Source organism: Sus scrofa, chromosome 7, assembly GCF_054392235.1.
Source record: "Sus scrofa isolate SSC_HxYL_T2T_F1_AM1 chromosome 7, Sscrofa_HxYL_maternal_Yorkshire_Landrace_v2.0, whole genome shotgun sequence".
In the NCBI taxonomy this organism is placed as follows: Eukaryota; Metazoa; Chordata; class Mammalia; order Artiodactyla; family Suidae; genus Sus; species Sus scrofa.
Window position 1 is genome coordinate 50,167,622 of NC_139389.1, and position 27,908 is coordinate 50,195,529.

The 27,908-nt window shown below is 42.8% G+C and overlaps 1 protein-coding gene across 1 annotated transcript in view; it reads left to right on the plus strand.

Annotated features, from left to right (window-relative positions):
- MEP1A (meprin A subunit alpha) overlaps positions 1 to 27,908 on the plus strand; it is a 37,673-nt gene that overhangs the window by 2,245 nt on the left and 7,520 nt on the right. The window contains exons 4-11 of the mRNA XM_001928416.6: positions 3,037 to 3,077; positions 4,071 to 4,146; positions 9,669 to 9,786; positions 14,053 to 14,228; positions 19,567 to 19,788; positions 20,574 to 20,723; positions 22,991 to 23,206; positions 27,101 to 27,574. Coding sequence (XP_001928451.2) covers positions 3,037 to 3,077; positions 4,071 to 4,146; positions 9,669 to 9,786; positions 14,053 to 14,228; positions 19,567 to 19,788; positions 20,574 to 20,723; positions 22,991 to 23,206; positions 27,101 to 27,574 — 1,473 coding nt within the window. The remainder of the gene's footprint in view (positions 1 to 3,036; positions 3,078 to 4,070; positions 4,147 to 9,668; positions 9,787 to 14,052; positions 14,229 to 19,566; positions 19,789 to 20,573; positions 20,724 to 22,990; positions 23,207 to 27,100; positions 27,575 to 27,908) is intronic.

Sequence of the window (27,908 nt, forward strand, 5' to 3'; positions counted from 1 at the left end):
CTATGGCACTCTCTCCTTTGTAACCCCATCCTGCTGACAGACCCATGGGGTCAAGGTCCCACTGAGCTTGTTCACATCCTCCCTGGAAGAGCCCTTCCCTCACCCCCATTCCTAAGCCAGGTCAAATGTCAGGAAATGTGTAATTTTGCTCTCACACCAAGCCTAGGTAAGAGTATGGAAGGACAAGCCCATCATAGCCCTACTGAAAAGGCAATTCAAAACCTGGGTCCTGCTGCCTCTGGGGCAGTAGTGTCATTGCTATTTGTTGTTATTTAACTGTGCTGTTATAGGAATAGGCTAGGGTCCTGAGGTTAAGAAAGTCTAGGAAATATGTGTATGAGGAAAGGGGTGATGCAGGAATCTCTTGAGTTAGACATTAGCAAGTGAAGCCAGGAAGCCTTCTACCACCTCCATAGTGTCATTGCAGAGCCTGAACCCAGATCTTGATGAGCCATAGGCTTTGCCCAGTGAGACCACTGCTTCCATGTAAGGTTGTGGTGATTGTTCTTTAGTTTGATTTCCCAGCTGTAAATCAGGGGCTGTTTTCAGAATGAGGTACAATCTGATGATCCTGTCTCAAGTAGTTTGTGTTTTACAAGGAAGGCTGCTTGTCAAACATGAGGGTTGTAATCAGAACTGACATTCTTTTCAAGGCCCATAGTTTTCCCACACAGAGTGTCCTTCTTTTTTTTTTTTTTTTTTGTCTTTTGTCTTTTTTTTTTGTTGTTGTTGTTGTTATTGTTGCTATTTCTTGGGCCACTCCCGCGGGCATATGGAGGTTCCCAGGCTAGGGGTTGAATTGGAGCTGTAGCCACCGGCCTACGCCAGAGCCACAGCAACGCGGGATCCGAGCCGCGTCTGCAACCTACACCACAGCTCACGGCAACGCCGGATCGTTAACCCACTGAGCAAGGGCAGGGACCGAACCCGCAACCTCATGGTTCCTAGTCGGATTCGTTAACCACTGCGCCACGACGGGAACTCCAGCTTCCTTCTTAAGTACCTTATTTTCAGAAACAGTCTGAGACCAGCATCAAGGAATACCATCAGGGATAAAGTAAATTCTGCTAAGTTCTGAAGTTCCCGTTGTGGTACCGTGGAAACGAACCTGACTAGTATTCATAAAGATGCGGGTTTAATCCCTGTCCTTACTCAGTGGGTCAAGGATTCTGTGTTGCCTTGAGTTGTGGTGTAGGTCGCAGATGAAGCTTGGATCCCACCACTCCCATGTTGCTGTGGTGTAGGCTGGCAGCCGCAGCTCTGATTTGACCCCTAGCCTAGAAACCTGTATATGCCACGGGTGGGTCCCTAAAAAGCAAAAGCAAAGCAAAACAAAACAAACAACAACAAAAAAACCCAGCGAAGCTCCTGACAACAGATGTTTGGAGTAATGGCTTTCAAATGATCTGCCCAAATTTGCCTAGTCTTCTTTATTATAAGGACAGACCCCGAACTTGGCTTTGGAGAGCACCACTATTTTTTCATGGGGAAGTGCAAAATCAACCCTTTTAGCTAGGGTGGGGAAGAAGGATGCAAGGGCCCTGGATGGGAAGTCAGGAGTTCTACAGCCTACTCAGCTGCTGACCTCCTGGTTCATCCCTTCCTGTCTCAGAAAGCCCCATTTCAACCCCAAAAGTGTGAGAGGTTTGGAGTCAGTGACCAAAATGATTCCTTCTTTTTCTTCTTCCTCTTCTTCCTCTTCTTCCCCTTCTTCCCCTTCTTCTTCCTCTTCTTTTTCTTCTTCCTCTTCTTCCTCTTCTTCCCCTTCTTCCCCTTCTTCTCCTTCTTCTTCCTTTTCTTTTTCTTCCTCTTCTTCTTCTTCTTTTTCTTTTTTGTCTTTTGAGGGCTTCACCTGCAGCAGATGGAGGTTCCCAGGCTAGGGAGCTGTAGCCACCAGCCTACACCACAGCCACAGCAACGCAGGATGCAAGCCACATCTGCTACCTACACTACAGCTTAGATCCTTAACCCACTGAGCGAGGTCAGGGGTCGAACCCAAAACCGCATGGTTCCTAGTTGGATTCGTTTCTGCTGCACCATGATGGGAACTCCAAAAGATTCTTTCTTCTAACTCATCTCTTACGGTTTTTTTTTTTTTTTTTTTTTTTTTTTTTGTCTTCTTGCTATTTATTGGGCCACTCCCGCGGCATATGGAGGTGTTCCCAGGCTAGGGGTCAAATCGGAGCTGTAGCTACCAGCCTACGCCAGAGCCACAGCAACACTGGATCCAAGCCGCGTCTGCAACCTACACCACAGCTTACGGCAACACTGGATCATTACCCCACTGGGCAAGGCAGGGACCAAACCCGCAACCTCATGGTTCCTAGTCGGATTCGTTAACCACTGCGCCACAACGGGAACTCCTCATCTCTTACTTTTAAGGTTCTCAAACAAGGTTTTTTTTTGTTTTGTTTTGTTTTTGGCTGAAGTGTAGTTGATTTACACCCATTATATTAGTTTCAGGTATACAGCAACAACATAGCAATTCAGTATTTTTGTAGATAATACTCCTTTTATAGTTAATATAAAATATTGTCTATATTCCTGTGCTGTATAACATATTCTTGTAGCTTATCTCTTATACACAGTAGTTTGTACCTCTTAATCCCCTACCCTATCTTGCCCTTCCCCCTCTTTCTTCTCTCCTCTCTCCTCCCCACTGGTATCCATTAGTTTGTTTTCTACATCTGTGAGTATATTTCTGTCTCGTTACATTCACTAGTTTCATGTTTTAGATTCCACACAAGTGATAACAGAGAGTACTTGTCTTTCTCTGCCTGACTTATTTCACTAAGCATAATACCCTCTAGGTTTCTTGCTCCAAAAATGAAAACAGAGGATGTGAAAATATTTGGTATTTATTGCCTATTTGCATTTGCTCAATGGGAAGAGATTTTCGCTTTGTCTCAAAAAGAATTTCACCACATAAAGATTAACAAAGGAAGATTCACAATGGAAAAATGATTCATTTACTTATGAGAGATGCCTTTTAGCCCTGCTCACGCAAATATTTCTTTTTTTAAAATCCATGTCTAGATGCAGGCTTGGACCTCTTTCAAGGGGACATCCTCCTGCAGGTAAGTACCTGACAGTGATGCAATAACATTCCACAGGACTGGCTGTGTCACAGGATGGTGAGTCTCTGCTCTGTGTCCAGCCCTGGGCTGGCCGCTGTGGAGGACATGAAAGAATCTCCTCTATATCCTACTGTACAGCACAGGGAAATATATGCAATCACTTGTGACAGAACATGATGGAAGATAATATGAGAAAAAAAAAATATATATATACACACACACACACACATATATATATATATATATGAGACTGGGTCACTTTGCTGTACAGCAGAAATTGGCATAACATTGTAAGTCAACTATAAGTAAAAAACAAAACAAAACAAAGAATCTCCTCTGTAATCTGTACCCACGAAGACCTCCACTGTAGTTGCTGGTAACAAAGCAGAGGAAAACATTAGCAAACAAGACAAAAGAGTCTATAATTATTAAACTGCTTGCTTCCCCCTACTCAATTTTTTTCCAACCGGTGAAGAAAGAGACAGAAGGAAATCCATCACCATATTGAAAGTGGCTATATCAGTTTTGAGGAATTGTAGGTCTCCTTTATTTGGTTGTTAATAATGTTTCTGAAATTTTCCGAATTGTCTATAGTGAACTTCTATCATTTTTTTTTAATAACCAGAAGACCAGTCTAATGAACTGTTTGAATTGTGTGACTGATTGTTTGTGGTGTGAGGATTTTTTGTTTTCTTTTTTTGTCTTTTTAGGGCTGCACTTTTGGCACATGGAGGTTCCCAGGCTATGGGTCTAATTGGAGCTGTAGCCGCCAGCCTACACCACAGCCACAGCAATGCCAGATCCAAGCCGCGTCTGTGACCTACACCACAGCTCACGGCAGTTTGAGCGAGGCCAGGGATCAAACTCGCAACCTCATGGCTCCTAGTCAGATTCATTCCCACTGCACCAAAATGGTAACTCCTGGTATGAGAGTTTACAGAAGGGGGAGACAAGGAAACCAGCTGTCCAGTCACTTTTGCCTTGTTTCTACAGAATTCCAGAAATGGCCTGAGAGACCCCAACACCAGATGGAAGTTCCCAATACCGTATATTCTGGCCAACAATCTGGGTAATATTCATTGTTTTTCATTAAGAGTTTTGAGTTGAACTCTTCTCCCTCTCAGACTTGGAGTAACTGCCAACATAAAAGAGTTTTTTAAGCTCTGACATTTCTTTATTTCTTTTCTTTTCTTTCTTTCTTTCTTTTTTTTTTTTTGTTTTTTTTTTTGTTTTTTTTTTTTTTTTTTTTTTTTTGCTTTATAGGGCCATACCTGCGGCTTATGGAAGTTCCCAGGCTAGGGATCGAATCGGAGCTGCACTGCCGGCCTATGCCACAACCATAGCAATGCCAGGTCTGAGCTGCATCTACGACCTACATCACAGCTCATGGCAACGCTGGATCCTTAACCCACTGACCAAGGTCAGGGATGGAACCTGCATCCTCATGGATGCTAGTCAGTTTCGTTAACCACTGAGACACAATGGAAACTCTGTATCTGAAAATTCTTTATGGCGAAGGATAAAAGGTATAGCCTTATTTTGAAACCTGTGCTGCTTCACTAGTCTAAGGTACAGAATATAATAATTTTTAAAATGCAAGACAGGCTAACATGGTAGTCAGACCAGAAGCCACACAAAGAACAAAAATGAAATAAATTTTGACAGCATGGCAATAAAAAAATTGCACTTTAAAGCATAGCATATTTTTATATAATATAATAGCAATAGAATGTAATAATTATATATATGAAAATATATTATAATTATATAATATAATAACAATAGGATTATTTAGGTGAATCTCAATATGGTATCAGGATACTATTTTCAACATGTTGATTTCTTCTCTTTCTGTGGCAAGAAGACAAACCTGCTGCACTTTTGAGAAATAGAAAAGACTATATTTCGTATGCTCACCATCTTTGGTCCCTGGTGTTAAAAAATTCTGTTACTTTTCTCTCTCTTAAGATAAGGACTGAATAGGATACATTTTGCTCACTGTTGGAAACAGTCATTGAAAATAAGTTTTAGAAGCCACTTGTGGGCACTGGCTGACTGACAGCTGAGCTTCCTTGATGATGCAATGCCTGCCTGGGAGGCCCATCCTTTGTGCATGGGGAAGATTCAAGAGGAGAGGGGAAGCTGGGACAAGGTTGCTCAATATTAATGGGCTGCCGGGCTGCTCCCACTCTCAAGAGATGTAGATTATGTTTCAAGATTTGCAGTCACTGTTAATGTTGCCATTCCAGTGCCTTTTCTGGAGAAGAACTAAATAGAAACAAATGTTATTATTCTCAGTTATTTTACAGAAAAATTGAGTTGTTTTTTCTCCCAGTGCAAGGATCATCCATATTTATTGGGATGTGATGTAAGAAACGTTCACTTTAAGAAGGATTTTTTTTTTCCCATGACAAATTTTCTCATATTTGTCTCAGCCGTGTCATTCCCTTCTCATCAAGACAGAGATGTTCTTACTGAATCTAGGATGTGCCAGGCACTGTGATGCCTTCATCTGATATTTTATTTGTCACTTCACGGGGCTGGGGATCAAACCCGTGCCTCTGCAGTGACCAGAGCTGAGCCGCTGCAGTCAGATTCTTAACCCACCTTGCCACAGCAGGAACTCCTAAGGTGGAAATTTCTTTCTTTTCTTTCTTTCTTTTTTTTTTTTTTTTGCCTTTTAGGCACGCACCCCCGGCATATGGAGGTTCCCAGGCTGGAGGTCAAAACGGAGCTACAGCTACCGGCCTACACTAGAGCCACAACAACATCAGATCCAAGCCTGGTCTGCCACCTACACCACAGCTCACGGCAACGCAGGATTCTTAACCCACTGAGCGAGGCCAGGGATTGAACCCGCAACCTCATGGTTCCTAGTCGGATTCATTTCCGCTGCAACACGATGGGAACTCCTAAGGTGGAAATTTCTATCATTGATTTTTAAATCTTCATTTTCCTAATAACTATAATACTATAATATGACATCTATATTTGAAGCACTCTTTTACTACTTTCTGCATATTTTGGTATGTTGTAACTTTATTCAAATTTAGTTTGGCTATTTTCTAGTTTCTTGTGATTTTTTTTTTAAATCCAAGGTCAACTAAAAGTGTTTCAAAATTTCCAAATATGGAGTTCCTGTTGTGGTTCAGCGGGTTAAGGACCCCATGTTGTCTCTGTGAGATTGCAGGTTTGATCCCTGCCTCACTCAATGGGTTAAGGATCTGGTGTTGCCACAAGCTGTGGTGTCGGTCACACATGTGGCTCACATCTGGATCTGGCATTCCTCTGGCTGTGGTGTAGACCTGGAGCTGCAGCTCCACTCAACCCCTAGCCTGGGAACTTCCGTATGCTGCAAGTGCAGCCATAAAAAGAAAAAAAATTTCCAAATATTTGGAACTCTGCTAAATATTCTATTATTGATTTCTAGTTTATTTTGAAGCCAGAGAATCAAATCCATAAGGTTTAAATGTTTTGAAACTTACTGAGACATGTTTTGTGGTTCAATTTATGATCTATATTAGTGAATACTCCATGTGCGCTTGAAAAGAACTTGTATTCACAGTTTTAGGGCATATTATTCTGTCAGTGTCAAATAGGTCAAGGTGACTGTTGATGTTCAAATATTTATAACTATAATGAGGTGTCCTTTCATGTAGAAAGCTATATGAATCTTAGCCAATGATATTTTCTTCTTTCTGGAATAAATTCTCCTTCGGTCTCTGTCTACTTTAGTCATTTTCCAGGGTATTCAAAGAATTTCTTAATTTTTTTTAAAGTTTATAATTGCTTTCTGTGGGAGGGTTAGTCATAGTCAAACTCTTCCCCCATCATCGGAATGAAAAACTCTCTCAAAAGATTCTTTTTTTTTTTTTTTTAGGGCCACACGCATGGCATATGGAGGTTCCCAGGCTAAGGGTCTAATCAGAGTTGTAGCCACCAGCTTACACCAGAGCCACAGCGGTGCGGGACCCAAGCCATGTTTTCGACCTACACCACAGCTCACAGCAACGCCAGATCCTTAGCCCACTGAGCGAGGCCAGGGATTGAACCCGCATCCTCATGGTTCCCAGTTGGATTTGTTTCCGCTGAGCCATGATGGGAACTCCTCAAGAGATTCTTAAACTTAATATAGGTAGTTTTCCTATGCTAGTCCTCCACGATGCCACTCCATTGGTATCTGAAGTAAACTCTTCTCATATTTCATCTAGGGATAAAAAGGGCTAGTGGTTTTCAAAAACTAACGTGATTGTTCAAAACAGAACTATGTAAACCTTACCATGTCAGGGCAGAAGGAAGAACTAGGAACTAGGAAACAGTGTGGCAAAAGATGAGGCCTTTTCTCTCCAGGAATTGACAGTATCCTACGTGGAGCAGAACGCTTGCATAAAGACAATCACAGAACATCAGTGAAGTGTGACTTTCAGGGGGCATGTACTCTGGGTTGGTTTCATGGTGAAGAAGGAGGCTTTATGTGGATTTTTTTTCCATTTTTTTTTCCCCTTTGGAATGATGTCAGAAAAACTTTCACAAAATTATTTCAGAGGTGCTCAAATCCCCTTTGACAGCCTACTCAGGTGTGGGGAAGGCAGAAGAGATGTGATCTTAGAGTTAACCACTCTCGGAGTTCCCATCGTGGCTCAGCGGTTAACAAACCCGACTAGTATCCATGAGGATGAGGGTTCAATCCCTGGCCTCGCTCAGGGGGTTAAGGATCTGGCGTTGCTGTGAGCTGGTGTGTAGGTCACAGGCATGGCTCAGATCCTGCATTGCTATGGCTGTGGTGTAGGCTGGCAGCTAGAGCTCCGATTTGACCCCTAACCTGGGAACCTCCATATGCCATGAGTATGGCCCTAAAAAGACAAAATACATACAAATAAAGTTAACCACTCTTGGCATTTCCACCATTTGGCTTGAAGATAACAGAAGCAACACATTCTTATAGACAGCATGACCCCAGACAACTTTTTCTTATATTTTTATGACAACCAGACTGTCTTTGGTACATATCTTCAAATTATAAATATTTCTGGACTCCCCTGGTGGCTCAGCATGTTAAGGATCTGGTGCTGTCATGTCTGTGGCCTTAGGTCACTGCTGCGGGGAGGGTTCAATCCCTGGCCAGGAAATTTTCACATGTGGCAGGTGCAGCCAAAAAAAAAAAATAAATAAATGAATGTTTCTAAGTGAGGATTGGTAAAAGTCCATGAAAATCCTCCAGTGGGTTTAATGCATGTTCTTTCTGTTGTTGTGTGTGTTGTTACCACAATTAATTTATTGACCATTCCAATGACTTACTTTAACGATCTTAATGTGATTTTACGACATGTGTGCTGTGGAATCTCCAACGTGGGAGTTTATTAAATAAAATAAGGGCCAGAAAAATATGAGATTAGTACTTGGTAAACTGCCAAGCATTATAAATTCTTTGAGAGACTGCCCCAGTTCAAATGGGCAAGAAATATAATTTCATTTTTATAGGACTTAAGTTTAATTTTTAACTTAGAGACCTACCTCCAATGAGTTGATGGGAGAAACACACACGCACAAAGTGAAACACAACATCCATTCCTCTGGAGTATCTTTCTCCTCCAGCCCATCCTTGTGTTATGCAATTCTAAGGTGTGTGCACATGCAGGTTAGGCGAAAGGAATGACATTTGATCTCTGATCACGGATCCACACAGGTTACCCATAGGCATCAATTATTCTTGCTCCTTTGGGTTCATAAGGCTTCTGCTGCTTTGGTTCCAAATTTGCATTATAGAAATCTTTACTAAGGTTGTCTGCAGAGCTGCCTGCTCAGGGGCCCTGCAGGGAAGCAGTGTAATATATTATATGCACTTCTGATGCTTTCGGAACCTACAAGCTCTGCTCTCTTCCTCCAGCAGGAGGGGGTGTCTTTTTAGATTGGGTTAGGAGTCCCATTCTCACTGCTTCTCCCCAAGGTACTTGATCACTTCTGTCTTCCGCTCTGCCATGTGGCTCTGCTGAGGCGACACACTCAGAATTTCTGCTTAAATGGGGGAAAAGGAAAGGGAGGACATGGGGAAGTTATTTTACGATTTTTTTCAGCCCCATATACCTAAGCACATTCTTATTTTGTGGATATATTTACATTATGGATTTAAAGTCTGCACTCATTGGGGACTTTTGTGGCTCAGCGGGAACAAAGCTGACTAGTATCCATGAGGATGCAGATTCGATCCCTGGCCTTGCTCAGTGGGTTAAGGATCCAGCATTGTCAAGCTGTGGTGTAGGTCACAGACGCAGCTCAGATCTGGTGCTGTGTGACTGTGGTGTAGACCAACCTCTACAGCTCCGATTTGACCCTGAGCCTGGGAACCTCCATATGCCTCGAGTGTGGCCCTAAAAAGACAAATAAGTAAATAAAGGCTGCACTTAGTGTTTATGTCCACAAGTATTTTCAGTTTTAGTTTTCAAAGAATTTATTTATGATTTAAAAAAAAAAAAACTATCATGGACCTTTGTGGATCTATAATGGATTTCATGTGGCGGCGTGGTTTTCTATGTTATATATCTTATCCAAGATCTAGCTAAGGCTCATCAATATTTTTATTGATTCCTGCAGCGCTGAATGCCAAAGGGGCCATTCTCTATGCCTTTGAAATGTTCCGCCTCAAGTCCTGTGTAGATTTCAAGCCTTATGAAGGAGAGAGCTCGTACATCATCTTTCAGAAGTTTGACGGGTTAGTATGAAATTTAATGGAGTGTAAAAACCGTGTGTCCTTTGATTTAAAAAAACTGGCAAATCTCTTTCAAAAGTTAAAAGGAGAAATTGGAAAGAAACTAAAAGCAAACTCACATCTTTCACTGTGAATTTTTTTTTTAAATGATTTTTCCCCATTATAGCTGGTTTACAGTGTTCTGTCAATTTTCTATTGTACATCATGGTGACCCAGTTACACATACATGCATACATTCCTTTTTCTCACATTATCATGCTCCATCATAAGTGACCAGATATAGTTCCCAGGGCTATGCAGTAGGATCTCATTGCTATCACTGTGAAGTTTTTAATTGCATCCCTTTTTTTTTTTTTTTTTTTTTGGTCTCTTTTTGCTATTTCTTGGGCCGCTCCCAAGGCATATGGAGGTTCCCAGGCTAGGGGCTGAATCGGAGCTGTAGCCACCGGCCTATGCCAGAGCCACAGCAACGTGGGATCCGAGCCGCGGTCTGCAACCTACACCACAGCTCACGGCAACGCCGGATCGTTAACCCACTGAGCAAGGGCAGAGATCGCACCCGCAACCTCATGGTTCCTACTCGGATTCGTTAACTACTGAGCCACAACGGGAACTCCCTGCATCCCATTTTTAATGCCCTCTGTAGAGAATGAATTGTTCGGATACTTCTGGGTCCCAGGGAAACTTGGCTCAATTCTTTTCCTACGTTGAGATCATATTTTAAATCACCATCCTTTTCTTTTCTTTTTTAAAGTCAGGTTTATTTAAGTGTAAGTCGCATTTTTTTTTTATGGTGCCATTTTAAATTATAGTACTCTGATGGCTAGAGCACTTTGAAAAGTTAGATGTAAATTTTCTTTTCATAGTTAATTATTTCTAAGAAGAAATAAATGGTATGTCAAGAAAGAAGGAGTTCCCTTTGTGGCTCAGAGGGTTAAGAACCCAACATAGTCTCTGTAAGGATGCAAATTTGATCCCTGGCTTTGCTCAGTGGGTTAAGCCCCTGGTATTGCCCCAAGCTGCAGCACAGGTCAACGATATGGCTCAGATCTAGTGTGTTGTGGGTGTGGCGAGGGCTGGCAGTTGCCCCTCCAATTCAACCCCTAGTCCAGGAATTCCATGTGCCTCAGGTGCAGCTGTAAAAAGAATAAATACATACATACATACATACATACATAAATAAATAAATAAATAAATAAATAAATAAATAAAAAGAGAACAAAGAAAGAAGAACTTTGGAGTTCCTGCTTTGGTGCAATGGGATTGGCAGCATCTCTGCAGTGCCAGGATGCAACTGCAGCTCGGGTCTGATCCCTGGCCCAGGAACTCCATCTTGCTGCTGGGTGGCCAAAAAAGAAAGGAAAAAGAGAAAGGAAGGGAGGAAGAAAGGGAGAGAGAAAGATAGAAAGAGAAGGAAAGAAAGAGGAAGGAAGGAAATAAGGAGAGAAAGAAGAGAAAGAAAAGAAAAGGAAAGGAAAGAAAGAAAAAGAAAGATAGAAGAGAAAGAAAGACAGACCTCTGTCTTCAGTGATGTTTCTGTCAAACAGTCTGGGCTGGATGAAGTTGGGAAACAGAGCTACCATCTGCCCTGACTCTGTTTGTGTCTCCAAGACCCCATTGGCACTCATCACACTGCAGTTCCCATCACTGCCTCTAGGTGTTGCCTGGATTGGATTGCTTCCTTCCGAAGGTGGGGATTTTGTTCATCAGGGCTGAAACAGAGAGGTAAAGAAGTTGTTTTCAGAGGGAGAGATGAAGAAGGGAGAGGGTGTAGAGGCAGAGGAGTGGAATGGACCAATGAGGGTCGAGAGAGAGGTAAATTTGGGGGACCCTTTCTGCCTGTGGCCAGGGGATGTCTCTACTACATTTAAGTTAGGGGAGAGGAAAAGGGAGGAAGCAGGTCCATGGAAGGGACTGGCCCAAAGTGCCCCAAACCCATCAGGTCCTCTGAAGCTGGAGGTGAAGTGGGCTCTTTCAGAAAGACAAGGTTAAAAATACACAGAGTGGTGGAGTCATGGTGTTCTGCCACTTAGGCCTTTCTATTGGGGAGGGATGTTTAAAAAAAAAAAGATAGATAAATGCTGCCTGTGGATTGCAGTTATTTTGCAGAATGAACTCTGATTTGGGAATGAAAACGTCACTGTCAGAGAGGAAAGTGATGTAGTGATGTTTACACAACTCAGTAAATTTGCTCAAGATCATTGAATTGTACACTAAAACTTAGTGAATTTTTTTTTTTTTTTTTGCTTTTTAAAGCCACACTTGCAGTATATGGAGGTTCCCAGGCTAGGGGTCGAATCCGAGCTGTAGCCTCTGACCCACACCACAGCCACAGCAATGCAGGATCTGGGTCACATCTGCAACCTACACCACAGCTCACGGCAATGCCAGATCCTTAACCCACTGAGCGAGGCCAGGGATTGATCCGCAACCTCATGGTTCCTAGTCAGATTTGCTTCCACTTTGCCACGCCGGGAACTCCAACTTGGTGAAATTTATAGTATGTAAATTATGCTTTAATAAAGTTGTTAGAAATAGTTATGATCTAGCTTTCGGTAGAAATCAAGTCTATTAGCATTTGAAGGTATATGATGTTAGCAACCTTGGGAAAACAGTGGCAGGTAATTTAATGCGATTGTCAGCAAGGAACTCACAATTCATTGGTAGCATTCAAATCTCTTATTCTGTTGAGTTAGATTATAGATACTTGTTCCACAATTTAAAGCAGGTAAGGAGACAATTTGTGTAATGCTTCTGATTTGCTAAGAGAAAGAGAAAATCAGATTTATGAGAAAAGACAAAAATAATTGGGAAAAAGAGGGAAAGAGGCATTCAGAGTATTTGCCAGCAGTTCCTGTGTCCATCTTCTGAGAGAATTTACAGCTCCTTCTTGCCTGAAGCCCTTGAAACAAAAGTTAGGCAGCCTGCCACGTGCTGTTGCAATGCTACAGATTGGGTTATATCCCAAGAAATGGACTTGATTAACTTAAACTTTTAAGAAGGTTCTTTTTCATGATCGTAAATTTTACACCTGATCATTATAGGAAAATTGAAAAGTCACTAAAATATAAAGGAGAATATGTAAATAAACCACAACCATCTCTCAGAATCACCTTAATATCATGATAGAAAAGCAATAGTGTTATACTTTGGAATACCCAATGCATTAGTAGGGTTGATTTGCCTCTGAGCATGTACCACTTCATTTTATTTTATTTTATTTTAATTTATTTTGTCTTTTGCACCCGAGGTATATGGAAGTTCCCAGGCTAGGGGTCCAATTGGAGCTGAAGCCACCGGCCTACGCCACAGCCACAGCAATGCCAGATTCAAGCTGAGTCTGTGACCTACACTACAGCTCACAGCAATGCCAGATTCAATCTGAGTCTGTGACCTACACTACAGCTCACAGCAATGCCAGATTCAATCTGAGTCTGTGACCTACACTACAGCGCACAGCAATGCCAGATCCTTAACCCATTGTGCAAGTCCAGGGATTGAACCTGAATCCACATGGATGCTAGTCAGATTCGTTAACCACTGAGTCATGACAGGAACTCTTGTACCACTTTTATAATAAACTCCTGAGCTATCACTTTTAAGCTTGTATAATGTTCCCTCCAGGGAATGTTGCTTTTTTTTTTAAAGACCACACCTGTGGTATATGGAAGTTCCCAGGCTAGGGGTCAAATTGGAGCTGCAGCTGCCAGTCTACACCACAGCCACAGCAAGGCCGGATCCGAACCTCATCTGTACCTCTGCCGCAGCTTGCAGCAATGCAGGATCTTTAACCCACTGAGCAAGGCCAGGATCCACACTACATCCTCATGGATACTAGTCAGGTTCCTTACCTCTGAGCCAAAATGGGTACTCCTGAATGTTGCTTTTTCAATCAGCCCCCTAGGTTGAACCATTAGCTTATGGAACTGCTAATAATTTCTTTTTAAAATTCAAACCTAGGAGTTCCTACGGTGATGCAGTGGGTTAAGAATCTGATTGCAGCTGCTTAGGACGCTGCAGAGGAGTAGGTTCGATCCCTGGCCAGCACAGTGGTTTAAAGGATCCAGTGTTGCTGCAGCTGCACCTCAAGTAGCAGCTGAGGCTCAGATTCAGTCCCTGGCCAGGGACCTTCCATTTGCCATGGGTGCAGCTGTAACAATAACAAAAACAATCAAACCTTACTTCCTCCAAATTTTTGTTCTGGAATCCTGTGAATTTCAGCTGCTTAAGAATTTTCTAGAAGAAAATCTCTCTCCCTTCCCTTTAAAGATGCTGGTCTGAGGTTGGTGACCAACACGTTGGACAGAACCTTTCCATTGGCCAAGGATGTGACTATAAGGCCATCATTGAACATGAGATCCTGCATGCTTTGGGGTTTTACCATGAGCAGTCAAGGACCGACCGGGATGATTATGTGAACATCTGGTGGGATGAAATTCTTCCAGGTGTGTATGAAGCCAAGGGGATTTGCTATCCTCTTTATCATTTGCTCAGACCAGCCCTGGGCTGACCAGGCCAAACCTGTGTGTGAATTGGAGCTTTGGCTCCTCCAGGAGGAACACACACTATGACCTCTCCTGTGGGCTGTGCTGATCTGATCATGGCCCCATCCCGGATAAGGGTTTCATGGAGTAAGGAATGTTGGTGAACTCATTGGGGGGGGGGTGAACTGAAAGTTAATCGGACACTTTTGTTTTATGTCCGTGTTTTTGTTGAAAATCTATCTAAAATTCCTGTCTTGGAGTTCCTGTCATGGTACAGTGGTTAACGAATCCGACTAGGAACCATGAGGTTGCAGGTTCAATCCCTGGCCTCAGTCAGTGGGTTAAGGATCCGGCATTGCTGTGGCTACAGCTCCGATTAGACCCCTAGACTAAGAACCACCATACGCTGCGGGAAGCGGCCCTAGAAAAGGCAAAAAGACAAAAAAAAAATTAATTAGTTAAAAAATAAAATTCCTGTCTTAGTAAAATGAATCAGGTCTCTGAGGATGTCAGGGTCTTTTTCTATTTTTACTTTATTATTATTATTTTTAACAGCCACATCATAGCATATGGAAGTTCCCTGGCCAGGGATCGAATCCGAGCCATAGCTGCAGCCATGTCAGATCCTTTAATCCACTACCTTGAGCTGGGGATTGAACCCCCAACTCAAGCTGCCGCAGTTGGATTCTTCACCCACTGTGCCACAGCAGGAACTCCCAGGGTCCTTTTTCTGGATATGAGATCTTACGGAACTCAAGGAGGGTTGGTTGACTCTGTGATGACCCCAATTTGTTTGGTGCTTTACCAGTTCAATGATAGGTGTTTTAACACAACAACAACAGCAACGAAAATAGTACTTTTATCTGAAATGGCACCCCCAGTTGTGTTTGAGGTCTGATTAATCAAAATTTACTAGTCTTTTCGTTCTCCCTCTTTTTTGTGTGTGTGTTTTTGCCTTTTCTAGGGCTGCTCCCACGGCATATGGAGGTTCCCAGGCTAGAGGTCTAATCGGAGCTGTAGCTGCCGGCCTACACCACAGCCACAGCGGCTCGGATTCGAGCCGCGTCTGCAACCTACACCACAGCTCATGGCAACGCCGGATCCTTAACCCACTGAGCAAGGTCAAGGATTGAACCTGCAACCTCATGGTTCCTAGTTGGATTCCTTAACCGCTGAGCCATGACAGGAACTCCTCTTCATTCTCCTTTCTAAGCACCTCTTTCCTTCTGCCTTCTGTTATATGTTGAAAGTTTTATTTCACATATTATTAGGCAATTATTCTAACAATTCTGCTGTTATTTAGTTTTGTTGGATTTCCATCCATACTATCCAAATTAATTATTTGAGACAGCTAAGCAGAGGGGTATTTTATTATGTGTTATTTTTTTATGGCTGCACCTGCAGCATATGGAAGTTCCTGGGCCAGGGATGGAATCTAAGCTGCAGCTATGACTTATGCCCACAGCTGCAGCAACACCAAATTATTTAATTCACTCTACTGAGCTAGGGATCAAACCTGCACCTCTGCAGTGACCCAAATCCCTGCGGTCAGGTTCTTAATCCATTGTGCCACAGCGGGAACTCCCAGACTGCTTTGGAATACACTAAAACATTTTTATCAAACCGTTTCTCAATGGGTGAGGGGAAATATTCCATGCTGTATTTCTGGAAACACCTAGTTTTTAATTAGGAATTAATTCAGGAAATGGAAAAGCATTATTTTTGGCGATGATAGATAAATGAAACTTCAATGTATTAGAAGTGCCTTAATTATTTCCACAGCTGGTTTTCATAAAGCAAATAATTACCTTATAATGATCTGTTTTATTTAGATCCCAATTTCACACAAGAGTTCATAAACTGCAGTGCCTCTCTAATAATTTTAGGGACTTGGAAGAGCTGACCATACTTTAAAATTAAATATGAGTCAGAGTTCCCTGGTGGTCTAATGGTTAAGGATTTGACATTGTCACTGTGGTGGCATGGCACGGGTTCAATCCCTGGCCCAGGAACTTCTAAATGCCATGGGCATGGCCAAAAAAATTAAATATGGACCCCCATAAAAGCTTCTGCCAAAACTATTTTTTTTTTCTTTTTAGGGCCACACCTGTGGCATATGGAAGTTCCCAGGCTAGGGGTTGAATCAGAGCTGCAGCCACCAGCCTACGTCACAGCCACAGCAACGTGGGATCCAAGCCGCATCTGCGACCTACACCACAGCTCATGGCAACGCCGGATCCTTAACCCAATGATCGAGGCCAGGGTTCGAACCTGAGTCTTCATGGATACTAGTTGAGTTCATTAACCGCTGAGCTATGGCGGGACCTCCAAAACTAGCTCCTTTTAGAGTAAGCTTGCATTAAAGGATCTCACAGGAAGCAGGGATAAGGATGGCTAATATCATCAAGAGAGCCTGTGGGGTCTGTAAAAGCCTAATCTATTGCCAGGTTTGGACCCACAAATACACTATCCACCCATTCAATCACTGAACTAGAGGCCAAGTAATATTCTTTGCCTCCCTGTACAATCTAGGGAAGTTCTAGAGTGTTCGCCCAGGTAGGAAATAATAGGTTGAAAACAAGAGATTTGTCTCCCAAGGGTAATTGCCTCATATCTGGTCTGTGTAGAGGGGACAGGAGAGTGCAGGTCATAGGGCAAAGGCTATGGCATTAATTAGACCTTGCATTTGCCCTGAAGGTCTGAATTTCTTACCTTCTCGTACATAGGTTTAACTCTGCTGAACACTGCACGAGGAAGCAGCAAACATTCACCTTTTTGAGTCCTGAAGAATGCAATACTCAGTGCTCTTAAAATGGTTTTAAGAGCCTATGAGGGGGTTCCCTGGACCCTATGAGGTTCCCTTTCTCAAAGGGGGGCAGACACATGTGCCAGGATAATTTGCAGACTTGCTCAGCTCTGGATTGAGCATGGGTTACTCAACGTGTTTGCCCATCTCCTGTCCGGGTTTGCATCAGGTGTAATCCCCTCTCTCTAAGTTGCCTGCAATCACTGAAGAATCTTTCTGGAATGAAAAATCAAATCCAATTAAAATCATTAACCAGGGCTGTATTATTGCTTAGGGTAATTTATGACTTTTATTGCTTCTCATTGTCAGTTGATGATAATCTTATTTAAGAAGATAGTCTACTGGCAGGAGTTCCTGTCATGGCTCAGCAGTAAAGAACCTGACTAGTACCCCTGAGGATGTGGGTTTGATCCCTGGCCCTGCTTAGTGGGTTACGAATCGGGTGTTGCTGTGGCTGTGGCTGTGGCTGTGGCGTAGGCTGGCAGCTGTAGCTCCAATTCGACCCCTAGCCTGGGAACTTCCCTATGCTGTGGGTGTGGTCCTAAAAAGCAAAACAAAAAAAGAAGGAAAAAAAAAAAACCCTGTTTATTTGGTAAGGCATTCTGATACGTATCCTTGTATAATGAAGAATTAAATGAATCTATTCTAACCAGATGACTTTATTGAGAGTTAAGGAAAACATAGCCGGTGAATTGAAAGTGCCTTGCTTAAAATGTCACTGAGGGGGTTCTCTGGTGGCCTAGAGGTTAAGGATCCAGCATCGTGGCAGTTTCAGTCCCTGGCCCGGGAACTTCCACATATCATGGGCTTGGGGGAAAAAAATGCCTCTGAGAGTCACCAGGAGATCCCAGACCCATGCCCTGTCCTCACGCCTCCTGGATTCTTTTTCTAATTCTACCCTTTTAATGGCCATCCCAGGACCACGTGCTCTGGAAGGAGTGACTTTCCCCCTTCCCTGTTAGAGTTACTTATTTCTTGCACTTCTGTCCCACCTTTGAAAAATGCTTCAATCCCTCTCAAGTGACGTCCTTATAAAATCTCCATGAGTTGGGAAGATGAAGCATCAGTATTCTTGTTTTGTAGTTAAAACAAGGTTTTGATCAAAGGAGTTCATTGGCTTTTCCAAAAGCATGTGGGGACTCTCTGAGCACTTGCTGGACTACCTGCCAGGTAACGCCACACTCCTCCAATCCTAAGTGTACCTGCATTGATGGCTTTGAAAGGTGGTTATGTTTTCTCCAAATTATTAAAAACAATTGGATGGGAAGCTCAAAAGGGAGAAGGGGATAAAGGTGGGAAGTCATGACTGGGAGAGTCACAAGCATTCTGGTTCAGTTCTTTCATCACTCCCTAAGAAGGAAGTTAAAAAGCTGTGAACTTGGCATTCCTGCAGCTCAAACAGGAAATTCCTCATGGCTGCTGGATACAAGAGCACCTGACTGTTTCTCATTTCAGCATTTCCTGCGGCAGTGTGTATTCTCTGACTGGTGCTACTCTTTAAAACATTTTCGTTTTCTCTCTTGAATGGAAAGTCAGTTTTCTTCCTATCTCATTTTTCTCTCCATGAGGTGATTGCTGGAACATGAGAATCAGATCCTTGACTGGCAGGGTACCACTTCCTTGCCAGCTCCTAACCTTTCCATCTGCCTGTAAGATTTGCTTTTCCTAACCTGTGGGCGAGCTGGCCAGGCACAGCTCTGGGTAGATGAGGGCCTTGGTTCTTAGCAAGATGGATCAAAACTGAATATTTTCCTGCATTCAAGAGCTCCTTCTCCTGCCATTTGGAATAACTGCTTCCAGTTTGATATATTATCTCCTCTTTCTTAAAGTCTTAAACACACACACACATTTATTTATTGATATGTATAAAAAATGAATCCTAGATTTAAATATATATTTAATAATATGCATTTTATATTTATATTACATTTACATTGCAGTATATGTATATATTGCAAATACATATTGAAAAATATGTGTGTGTTTATTATTAATGTTAATTATTATGTTAATTCTATAATTAAGGTATTACTATATTGTCATATACTAATATATAGTTTTATTATATACAATATAACTATAATAATTATAATAGAATAAATATAATTAATATATTATTAATGATATAATTATATCATTAATTATATAATCAACATTATATAATATAATTAATTATATTACATTGTATAATTAATTATATAATCAATATTATAAATATAATATACTATTGATTATATTAACATTCATTATTATAATTTTATATGCTATCATGCAATATCATGCGATATTGTTTGTAAATATCGATATATATTAATTTAGATACATTGTGCAAATTATAAAATATGTTAAGTATGTATATATATTTAAATCAAAGATGCATTATTCTGCCCCACCCCCTTCCTTTTTTGGGGTCTCTGCTTGAGTATCCAGTCAAAGAGGGTAGGACAGGAAAAGACATGACTGAAGGGGACCTGTGGATTCCCTCCCTGACAGGTTACCAGCATAACTTTAACACCTACGATGACAACTTCATCACAGACCTCAACACACCTTATGATTACGAGTCTCTGATGCACTATGGGCCTTTCTCATTTAACAAGAATGACAGTGTTCCTACCATCACAACCAAGATCCCTGAGTTTAACACCATCATCGGGCAGCGCCTGGACTTCAGTGAGGTTGATTTGGAGAGGCTGAACCGAATGTACAACTGCAGTGAGTACCTCTGGTCTGAGGGCTGAGCCTGCACTGATTCCTCTGGCCTTACAGATTTCCCGTACATTTTCCTTCGTGTTAATTTGTTAATGTGCTGTCCATTGTGTTAGGGAAATGGACAACTGCATACACTTGGTTTCTCTATCCTTGGAGTAGAAAAAATTATAATACCTACTTTACAGGATGGTTATGAAAATCAGGTATGTGTTTGTGTTTTGTAAAGTGCAATATTGGACCAATGTAAGGAGCTGTAATTGTCCAACTTCTTTAGCATCCTTTGGAAGGTTGCATCCTTATGCAAAGCTCAAGATCGCTATAGGCTAGAAAGTATTGTGTATCTTGCAAAATTCTTTGTCTGGGTTAGTGGTTCCTAGAGTAACATAATGCTCAGAGATGGGGTGTTTTCTAAAATGGCTCCACTAGTCTTCAAAGACACTTTCTTAATTCTGTTTACTATATACGTAGAAAGGGTTTACTAAAAACAAAGCCCAGTAATAAGTACCTCATTCTTGATCTAAAGGATTTCATGGTTGGCATTTTCAGCAAAGCATGACAGTAAGCCTTTTTGTCATTTGACTGTGAGGTGAGTAGGGCTACATCTATGCTGGCAAGTTCTACAATCCAAGAGATGACAGTAGGATTTGCATCTGAGAAAAAAATCAAGACAATGAAAACCTCATGATCCTGCTATATCCAAACAATGAGGTCTTAGGAGCCTAGGATATTAGGTATTTGAAATGAGATGACTCAAAATTTTAACCAGGTGACAAATATATCATTTGCAGCCACAACTCACACCTTTTTGGACCACTGTGCTTTTGAGAAGGCAAACATCTGTGGGATGATTCAGGGTACCAGAGATGATGCTGACTGGGTCCATGAAGACAGCGCCCAGCCTGGACAAGTGGATCACACCTTGGGGGGACAATGCACAGGTCAGTGAAGGCAGAAAGGAAACACACTGAGGTGGTTCACCTGGTTCAAGGGATAATGGCAGCCAGCATGTTTTGCCTCAATTGGAATGTTAGTTATCAAATCTGGAATTCTGAACGAGGACAAAAACCATTTCTCATATCTGTATTATTAACTCAATAAAAGCATCCGGGTTCTGGGCATGCCAAAGAAAGATGCATTGAAGTGATGACAAAACTGATATGGACATATGGTTGATAAGATATGACTTTATAGGTCAGGGTACTGTCTCCAGTACTTCAACAGAACTACAGTGGGAACCACATAAAAATGTAAAATTTTCTAACAGTCCCGTAAAAAAGAATCAAGGGCAATTCTCTTAATATGTTTTATTAAGCCAGCTATATCCAAAATATTAGCATTTCAAGGTATAATCAATATAAAAACTGTTAGTGAGAGACTTCATGCTTTTTTTATACTAAATATTTGCTTTTGGGTTTTTTTTTTTTATTTTGTCTTGTTTTGTTTTTTGCTGGCCTATGCCATAGCCATGCCAGATCTGAGCCATGTCTGAGACCTACACCACAGATCATGGCAACGCTGGATCCTTAACCCACTGAGCGAGGCCAGGGGTTGAACCCTTGTCCTCATGGCTACTAGTCGGGTTTGTTACTGCTGAGTCACGATGGGAATGCCTCCATTTATTTATTTCTATTTTAAAACACTTTTGTTGTGTGCTTGTCATTGGAATCCTGTCAACTGTATTTGGAAGCGGGTGGGGTTATAGACTGTAGCTGCCTTTTAAAGACGGGGCTGTTAGGAAGTTCCTGAGTCCATGCCTGTGTGAGAGCTGGTGAGAGTTCCTTCACAGAAGGGTACCCAGCTTATTGCCCAGATGCCAGACCACCAGGGAGAATGTCAGAGATTGTAAACCCCTAGCACTCTTCCTCCTGCCTTGACAAAGGGCAAAAGTCTCTGTCACACATCAGATTATGAAACACAGAGTCTCCAGTGTCCAAGGGGTGCTCTAAGCCTGATGTTCTCTCCCAGCCTCTCATTTCCATCCCAGTCTCTAATCTCTCCTGTGAGCTTGCTGCCAGGCTAACAGACAAGTTCCAGCTAAACAGAAAGATGATCTGAGTTGCCCTTGTGGCTCAGCGGTTAATGAACCCGACTAGGATCCATGAGGATGCAAGTTCAATCCATGGTCTTGCTCAGTGGGTCAAGGACCTGGCATTGCCATGAGCTGTGGTGTAGGTCACAGACTTGGCTCGGATCTGGCATTGCTGTGGCTGTGGTGTAGGCCAGCAGCTGCAGCTCCAGTTAGACCCCTAGCCTAGGAACCTCCATATGCCATGCGTGCAGCCCTAAAAAGCCAAAAATAAAGAAATAAATAAGTAAATAAATAAAATAAAATAAAAAGAATTTGAAGGATAGAAGCCACTTCCCATTGGAAGGTGAATGAACACCCAGGGCCAGGGCAAGAATTCGGGCCTCCTGCCTCCTGTAAACACCCCTTCTTATGACACAGTAAAGGTGTTTCTTTACCACTGCTAACACACCCAGTTATTAGTCTAGAAACAGGTGAAATCAAACCCTTAGGATTGTGAATATTTAAAAGTCAATTCCTCAACCTTTGAATCCCCCAGTTTCTTCCACAACAAAGAGGCCAGCTCTTTTCCTTGGAATGAATCTCTAAATGATGAAGTTGGCTTAGTGGTTAATAAACCCGACTAGGAAGCATGAGGGTGCAGGTTCGACCCCTAGCCTCTCCCAGTGGGTTAAGGATCCGGCGTTGCCGTGAGCTGTGGTGTTGGTCGCAGACGCGGTTCGGATCCCGAGTTGCTGTGGCTGTGGTGCAAGCCAGCAGCTGTAGCTCCCATTCGAACCCTAGCCTGGGAACCTCCATAAGCCAGGGGTACGGCCCTAAAAAGAAAGAAAGAAAGAAAGAAAGAAAGAAAGAAAGAAAGAAAGAAAGAAAGAAAGCAAGAAAGCTAATGAAGAAAATGGAATCCGTCTCATAAACGCTAAATGCCACCGAACTTTGCTTAAAGCCTGTATTTTCCTTAAGTCAGAGGTATGCATTTCACAACCTTGGGAATCTAGGCGATCACAAAAGGCAGCGGAGAGCTGTGGCGGTGGCCAGCGATTCCATCCATGGACACGAGCCAGAATACTGACACCCTGCCTTCTTTTTATTTTCCCCAGTTGAGTTCAAGTTTTTGTTGCCTGGATGATGGCTGTGGCTCAGAGTATCAGAGATGGGACTCTGGGGGGGCTCTCTCCCCAGGTGCTGGCTACTTCATGCACTTCGACACCAGCTCGGGGGCAGTGGAGGAGGCAGCCCTGCTGGAGTCTCGGATTCTTTACCCCAAGAGGAAGCAGCAATGCCTGCAGTTTTTCTATAAGATGACAGGGAGCTCTTCAGACAGACTTGTCGTCTGGGTCAGGAGGGACGACGGCACAGGCAACGTTCGCAAGCTGGTCAAGATGAAGACCTTTCAAGGTACCTGGAGGCCTCCGGAGAGGACTGGCTGGGTGGGGCATCTGGGGTGGGGCCCTTTCTCCTCCTCCCCCGCCTCTTCCTTCCTTCCCTCTACCTCCCTTCCTCCTCTTCTAAATGTGTAATGCCTGGCATGTTTTAACCACCCAGTGGATGTTTTGACCACCCAGAAATTGATGTTTCAGGTGAGGCTGACCTATGCTATCCTAAGAGGCCAACCAGAGGGAGAAAAAAGAAGACCAATCAGAATATAAAAATCTGGGAGTTCCCATTGTGGCTTAGTGGGTGAAGAGCCTGACATAGTATCTGTGAGGATGTGGGTTCGATTCCTGGCCTCGTTCAGTGGGTTAAGGATCCAGCATTGCTGTGAGCTGTGGTGTAAGTTGCAGACAAGGCTCAGATCCTGCGTTGCTGTGGCTCTGGCGTAGGCCGGCAGTTGTAGCTCTGATTCGGCCCCTAGCCTGGGAACTTCCACATGTTGCAGGTGCAGCCCTGAAAAAAAAAAAAAAAAAAGAATATAAAAATCCAGTTTTCACTAGAACTTTGGAGAAAGCCAAGACAGATAAAATTGGTGGTTCAAGGTGAAGATTCAAAAGTGAAGCAGAAGTGGGAATTGATGCTCCTGGAGGGAGGTGGTTAAATAGTTGATCTTTGATCATAGTGTTTCTGCATCTGTTTTAGAAAACTGAATGATACCATTATTTAATACACGGAAGTGACTTGAAACCTACTTGTGAAGTGATGGGAAGAAAGTCATATAATCATTTACATATTCCTGTGTGATATCTTATATTTCTATAGGAGAGTAGCATGAAAACCTTAAAATGCTAAGGTAGTCTGTTGGATATGAGAGTAATCTGGTTGAAAATCAAGATCCAGGGTCATAAAAACTAAGTATATACATTCTTTTATTGGGGTGGTGGTTCATTCATGAATGGAAAAGGACAGACGTGTTTTCCTATTTCACCATTCAACAAAGAATTTCTCAATTAAAATGAGTCCAGGTAAAGGAAGCATCCCCTGTGTACTTCTAGAAGAAGCTATTGCTTTCGAACGGTGGAAACTTCCTTAGTAAAGGCCGTTCATAAGAACAGGTACCCAGATCATCTCTACCCAGGTAGGTTCCTGGGAAAGCAATAAAGAGTGGTTTTGAAGGTTCATTTTTCTGGCTGAAATTTACAGAGCATCTTTGTCAAATGGAACGATGACAGCTAGGTGGCCTTTAAGAATTGAGAATTTGCTGGGAGTTCCTGTTGCGGCTCAGCAGTAACAAACTCAACTAGTATCCGTGAGGACTCGGGTTCTATCCTTGCCCTTGCTCAGTGGGTTAAGGGTTCAGTGTTGCTGTGGCTGTGGTGTAGGCCACAGCTGTAGCTCTGATTAGACCCCTAGCCTGGAACTTGCATATGCCAAAGGTGCAGCCCTAAAAAGCAAACCAAAAAAATAAAACAAACAAAAAAAGAATGGAGAATTTGCTGTGTTACCAATGATTGTAAATATTTAATGAGAAAATGAATTAGCGTCTCAATGGTATTGATGGGCTCTGTTATTGCTCACTTCCACACAAAGCTGAAAATGTTACTCTGATAAGCATTAAGTCATTCAAGCCATCTCCTCATGCATAATTTAGCTCCTTACACTGCTATGCTTGAATTTCATTCAGTTCAAAGCATGTTTCTGTCAGTTCCCTGGAAGGAAGGAATGAATGAATTTTTAAATTCGTTCATTCCGATACTGACTTGTCAATGAAACTTTCCTGAAAGGTTAGTTGAGCTTCACTTAGTGTTTATATGGTATTCAATTCAAGGTAGTGACGACCACTTTTGAATAGCTCTTACTTTTGCAAAATGTGCTTTTTTCTTTCTTTTTTGTTTTTGGCTGCATTTGCAGCATATAGAAGTTCTCAGGCCAGGGATCAAACTCAAGCCACAGCAGAGACCTAAACCACTGCAGTAACAATGCTGGATCCTTAACCCACTTTGCCACAAAGATACTCCCACAAAATGTGCTTTTTAACCAAAATGCTTACATACAAAGCATGTGTCAACTTACATGCAAATATTTGCACGCAAATATGTATACACATACAATGTTTTTATTGATGCCATGATCCTCTTGGAGGTGAAAATTCAGAACTCACAGGGATGAGAATTGTTCATCTCAAACAAATTTTTTTTTTGGCTGTGCATGTGGCATATGAAATTTCCCAGGTCAGGGATCAAACCTGAAGTGCAGCTGTGACCTATGCCACAGCTGTGGCAATGCCGGATCCTTAACCCACTGTGCCCCTCAAAGAACCTTGGTAGCATTCATTACCTGCCTGACTCATGGCAGCTTTGTGGACGCAGGTAAATGAAACCTTCTTGAGGCTTGTATAGATGAGCATTGTCCACCTGTATGGTAACGGCCTCTCAGGTCTTCCTACCAATCCCATGTTCCCACACGTCAACTTCATGTTAACAACTCACAAGAAGAAAATAAAAAGATAGGTGGTCATTAGCAAGACATGGATCATGATTCTCTTTTTCATAATTCTCATGACCTAACCCTGCCGAATCAATAGTCCAAACCTTAAATCTTTGTCCCTATTCCAGACTTCCTGGTACCCATCAAGTCTCCATGTCCTCCATCCGACCGCTTCCCATCCCCAGGACTTGGCGGCTACCTCAGTTTGTATGTTACAGATGTGGTCCATGCGTCTTCTCCACCTCTCAGCTATGGATGCCTGTAACCAATGACACAGGCTGCCACCAGAGCACTGTTCCACCTGTGCCTTGACGTCATCCTTAAAGAGAATGACGGAGAACAAAGGCAGATCAAAGGGCTTTTCAGTTTGGGGGAGAGTATAGCCCTGTAAATAGATTTCTAGGTTACAACACACACAGAGGGAAAATGACACTTCCCTCTGGCTAATTGTACTTCAGATTGAACTTCTGTAACACTCATGTGAATGAATTCACGGTCCAGCCAGCACGGCTCCCCTTCAAGATGCAGCATTTTCCCTCTTCTCTCCAAGCCCAGTGCTGGGGTGACTCCCGGGGCACAATTTCAGAGTAGGGACAGATCTTTGGGGAGTTCTGAGTTGCTCTAGCCTGGCAGTTTTCTCTCCCCAGACCCTCCCCAGCTTTTTTGCTACACAGCACAGGATCCCATGTTCTAGAATAGCCTTCTCCCTTTTTACCTGAGCTCTTTCTTCCAAATCCCCACTGGTAATTCGGTCTCCAGAAAAAAAAAAAAAAAAAAAGGCAAATAGACCTAATTTTTTCCTAAGAGGGGGATATCTGGATAGTGGTGACTCTTTGGATTGTTTGTTTGTTTTTAAAGAGGATGAGTCCCCTACTTAATGGAATTTCAGTTAATTTGAGGAAGAGGAAAAAATACTGGATGTTTAGGAGTGAGTCAATTTTGTGTAGAGGAGATCCAGCTTGTCCTGCAAGTTATCATCTACTTTGGAGCCTTTTATTTATCTGCCTCATGACTGCACAGTTTGGACCATGAGAAATTGCCATTACTTGACTTTTGGTTTATCAAGGGTCTGTTCTATATGGTTCAGCCCAATACTTGGGCGTTCAGTGCTCATGTTAAGGGGTGGGGTGCATTGAAACCATCAAACCCAGGGGAAAAGCCAGAACCTGCAGAAATAAATAATAATGGAAAACAAATTCAAGATTAAGACTTTTGTGATACATCACCGTGTGTCTCCTTTTCTTTGTTAGCTCTTTTCCCACACTAGATACATGCCTTTGGAAAAGTTTCTTTATGAGTTGATAGCAGGACTTATCTCTTCGGTTTGCTGTGAAGGTCACCTGAGCTAATTCATGCAGAGGTACCAGGGTTAAAGTAAGTACTCAGCAAATATTGGTCATCGTTGTCACCAACTTCATTCTCTGTCCTCAGGAGATTTTGACCAAAATTGGAAAATTGCTCATGTTCCACTCAGAGAAGAAAAGAAGTTTCGCTACCTTTTCCAGGGCACGAAAGGTGATCCCCAGAACTCAAATGGGGGCATTTACCTGGATGATGTCACTTTGACGGAAACCCCATGCCCCACGGGTGTTTGGACAGTCCGGAATTTCTCCCAGGTCCTGCAGGACACCGTTCAGGGGGACAAGCTCCAGAGCCCTCGATTCTATAGCTCAGAGGGCTACGGCTTGGGGCTGACCTTATACCCTCATGGTGGCATGAACTCCGAGCACTCTGAGTACGTGGGACTTGCCTTTCACCTGTGCAGTGGAGAGAATGACGCGGTCCTGGAGTGGCCCGTGGAAAACAGGCAGGTGATCATGACGATACTGGACCAGGAACCGGATGTCAGGAAGAGAATGTCCTCAAGCATGGTGTTCACTACCTCCAAGTCCCAGACCTCAGCGGGTAGGTGGTTATAAGAACTGTGCACCCCAGCCCCACCCCCGCCCTGGAGGGCCAACAGATGGGATTCTCATCTGTGCCGGAGGGATTAACTTTCCTCTCACATTTCCTCCTCGGGCACCTCAATAACATGGTCGTGGGGGAGCATTAAGGTAAAATTTTCTTTTTCCTTTTTTCCTTTTTATGGGCGCATCTGCTGCATATGGATGTTCCCGGGCCAGAGGTCAAATCAGAGCTAGAGCTGCAGGTCAATGCCACAGCTCACACAAGGCCGGATCCTTAACCCACTGAGTGAGGTCAGGGACCGAACCTGCATCCTCACGGACACTATGTCGGG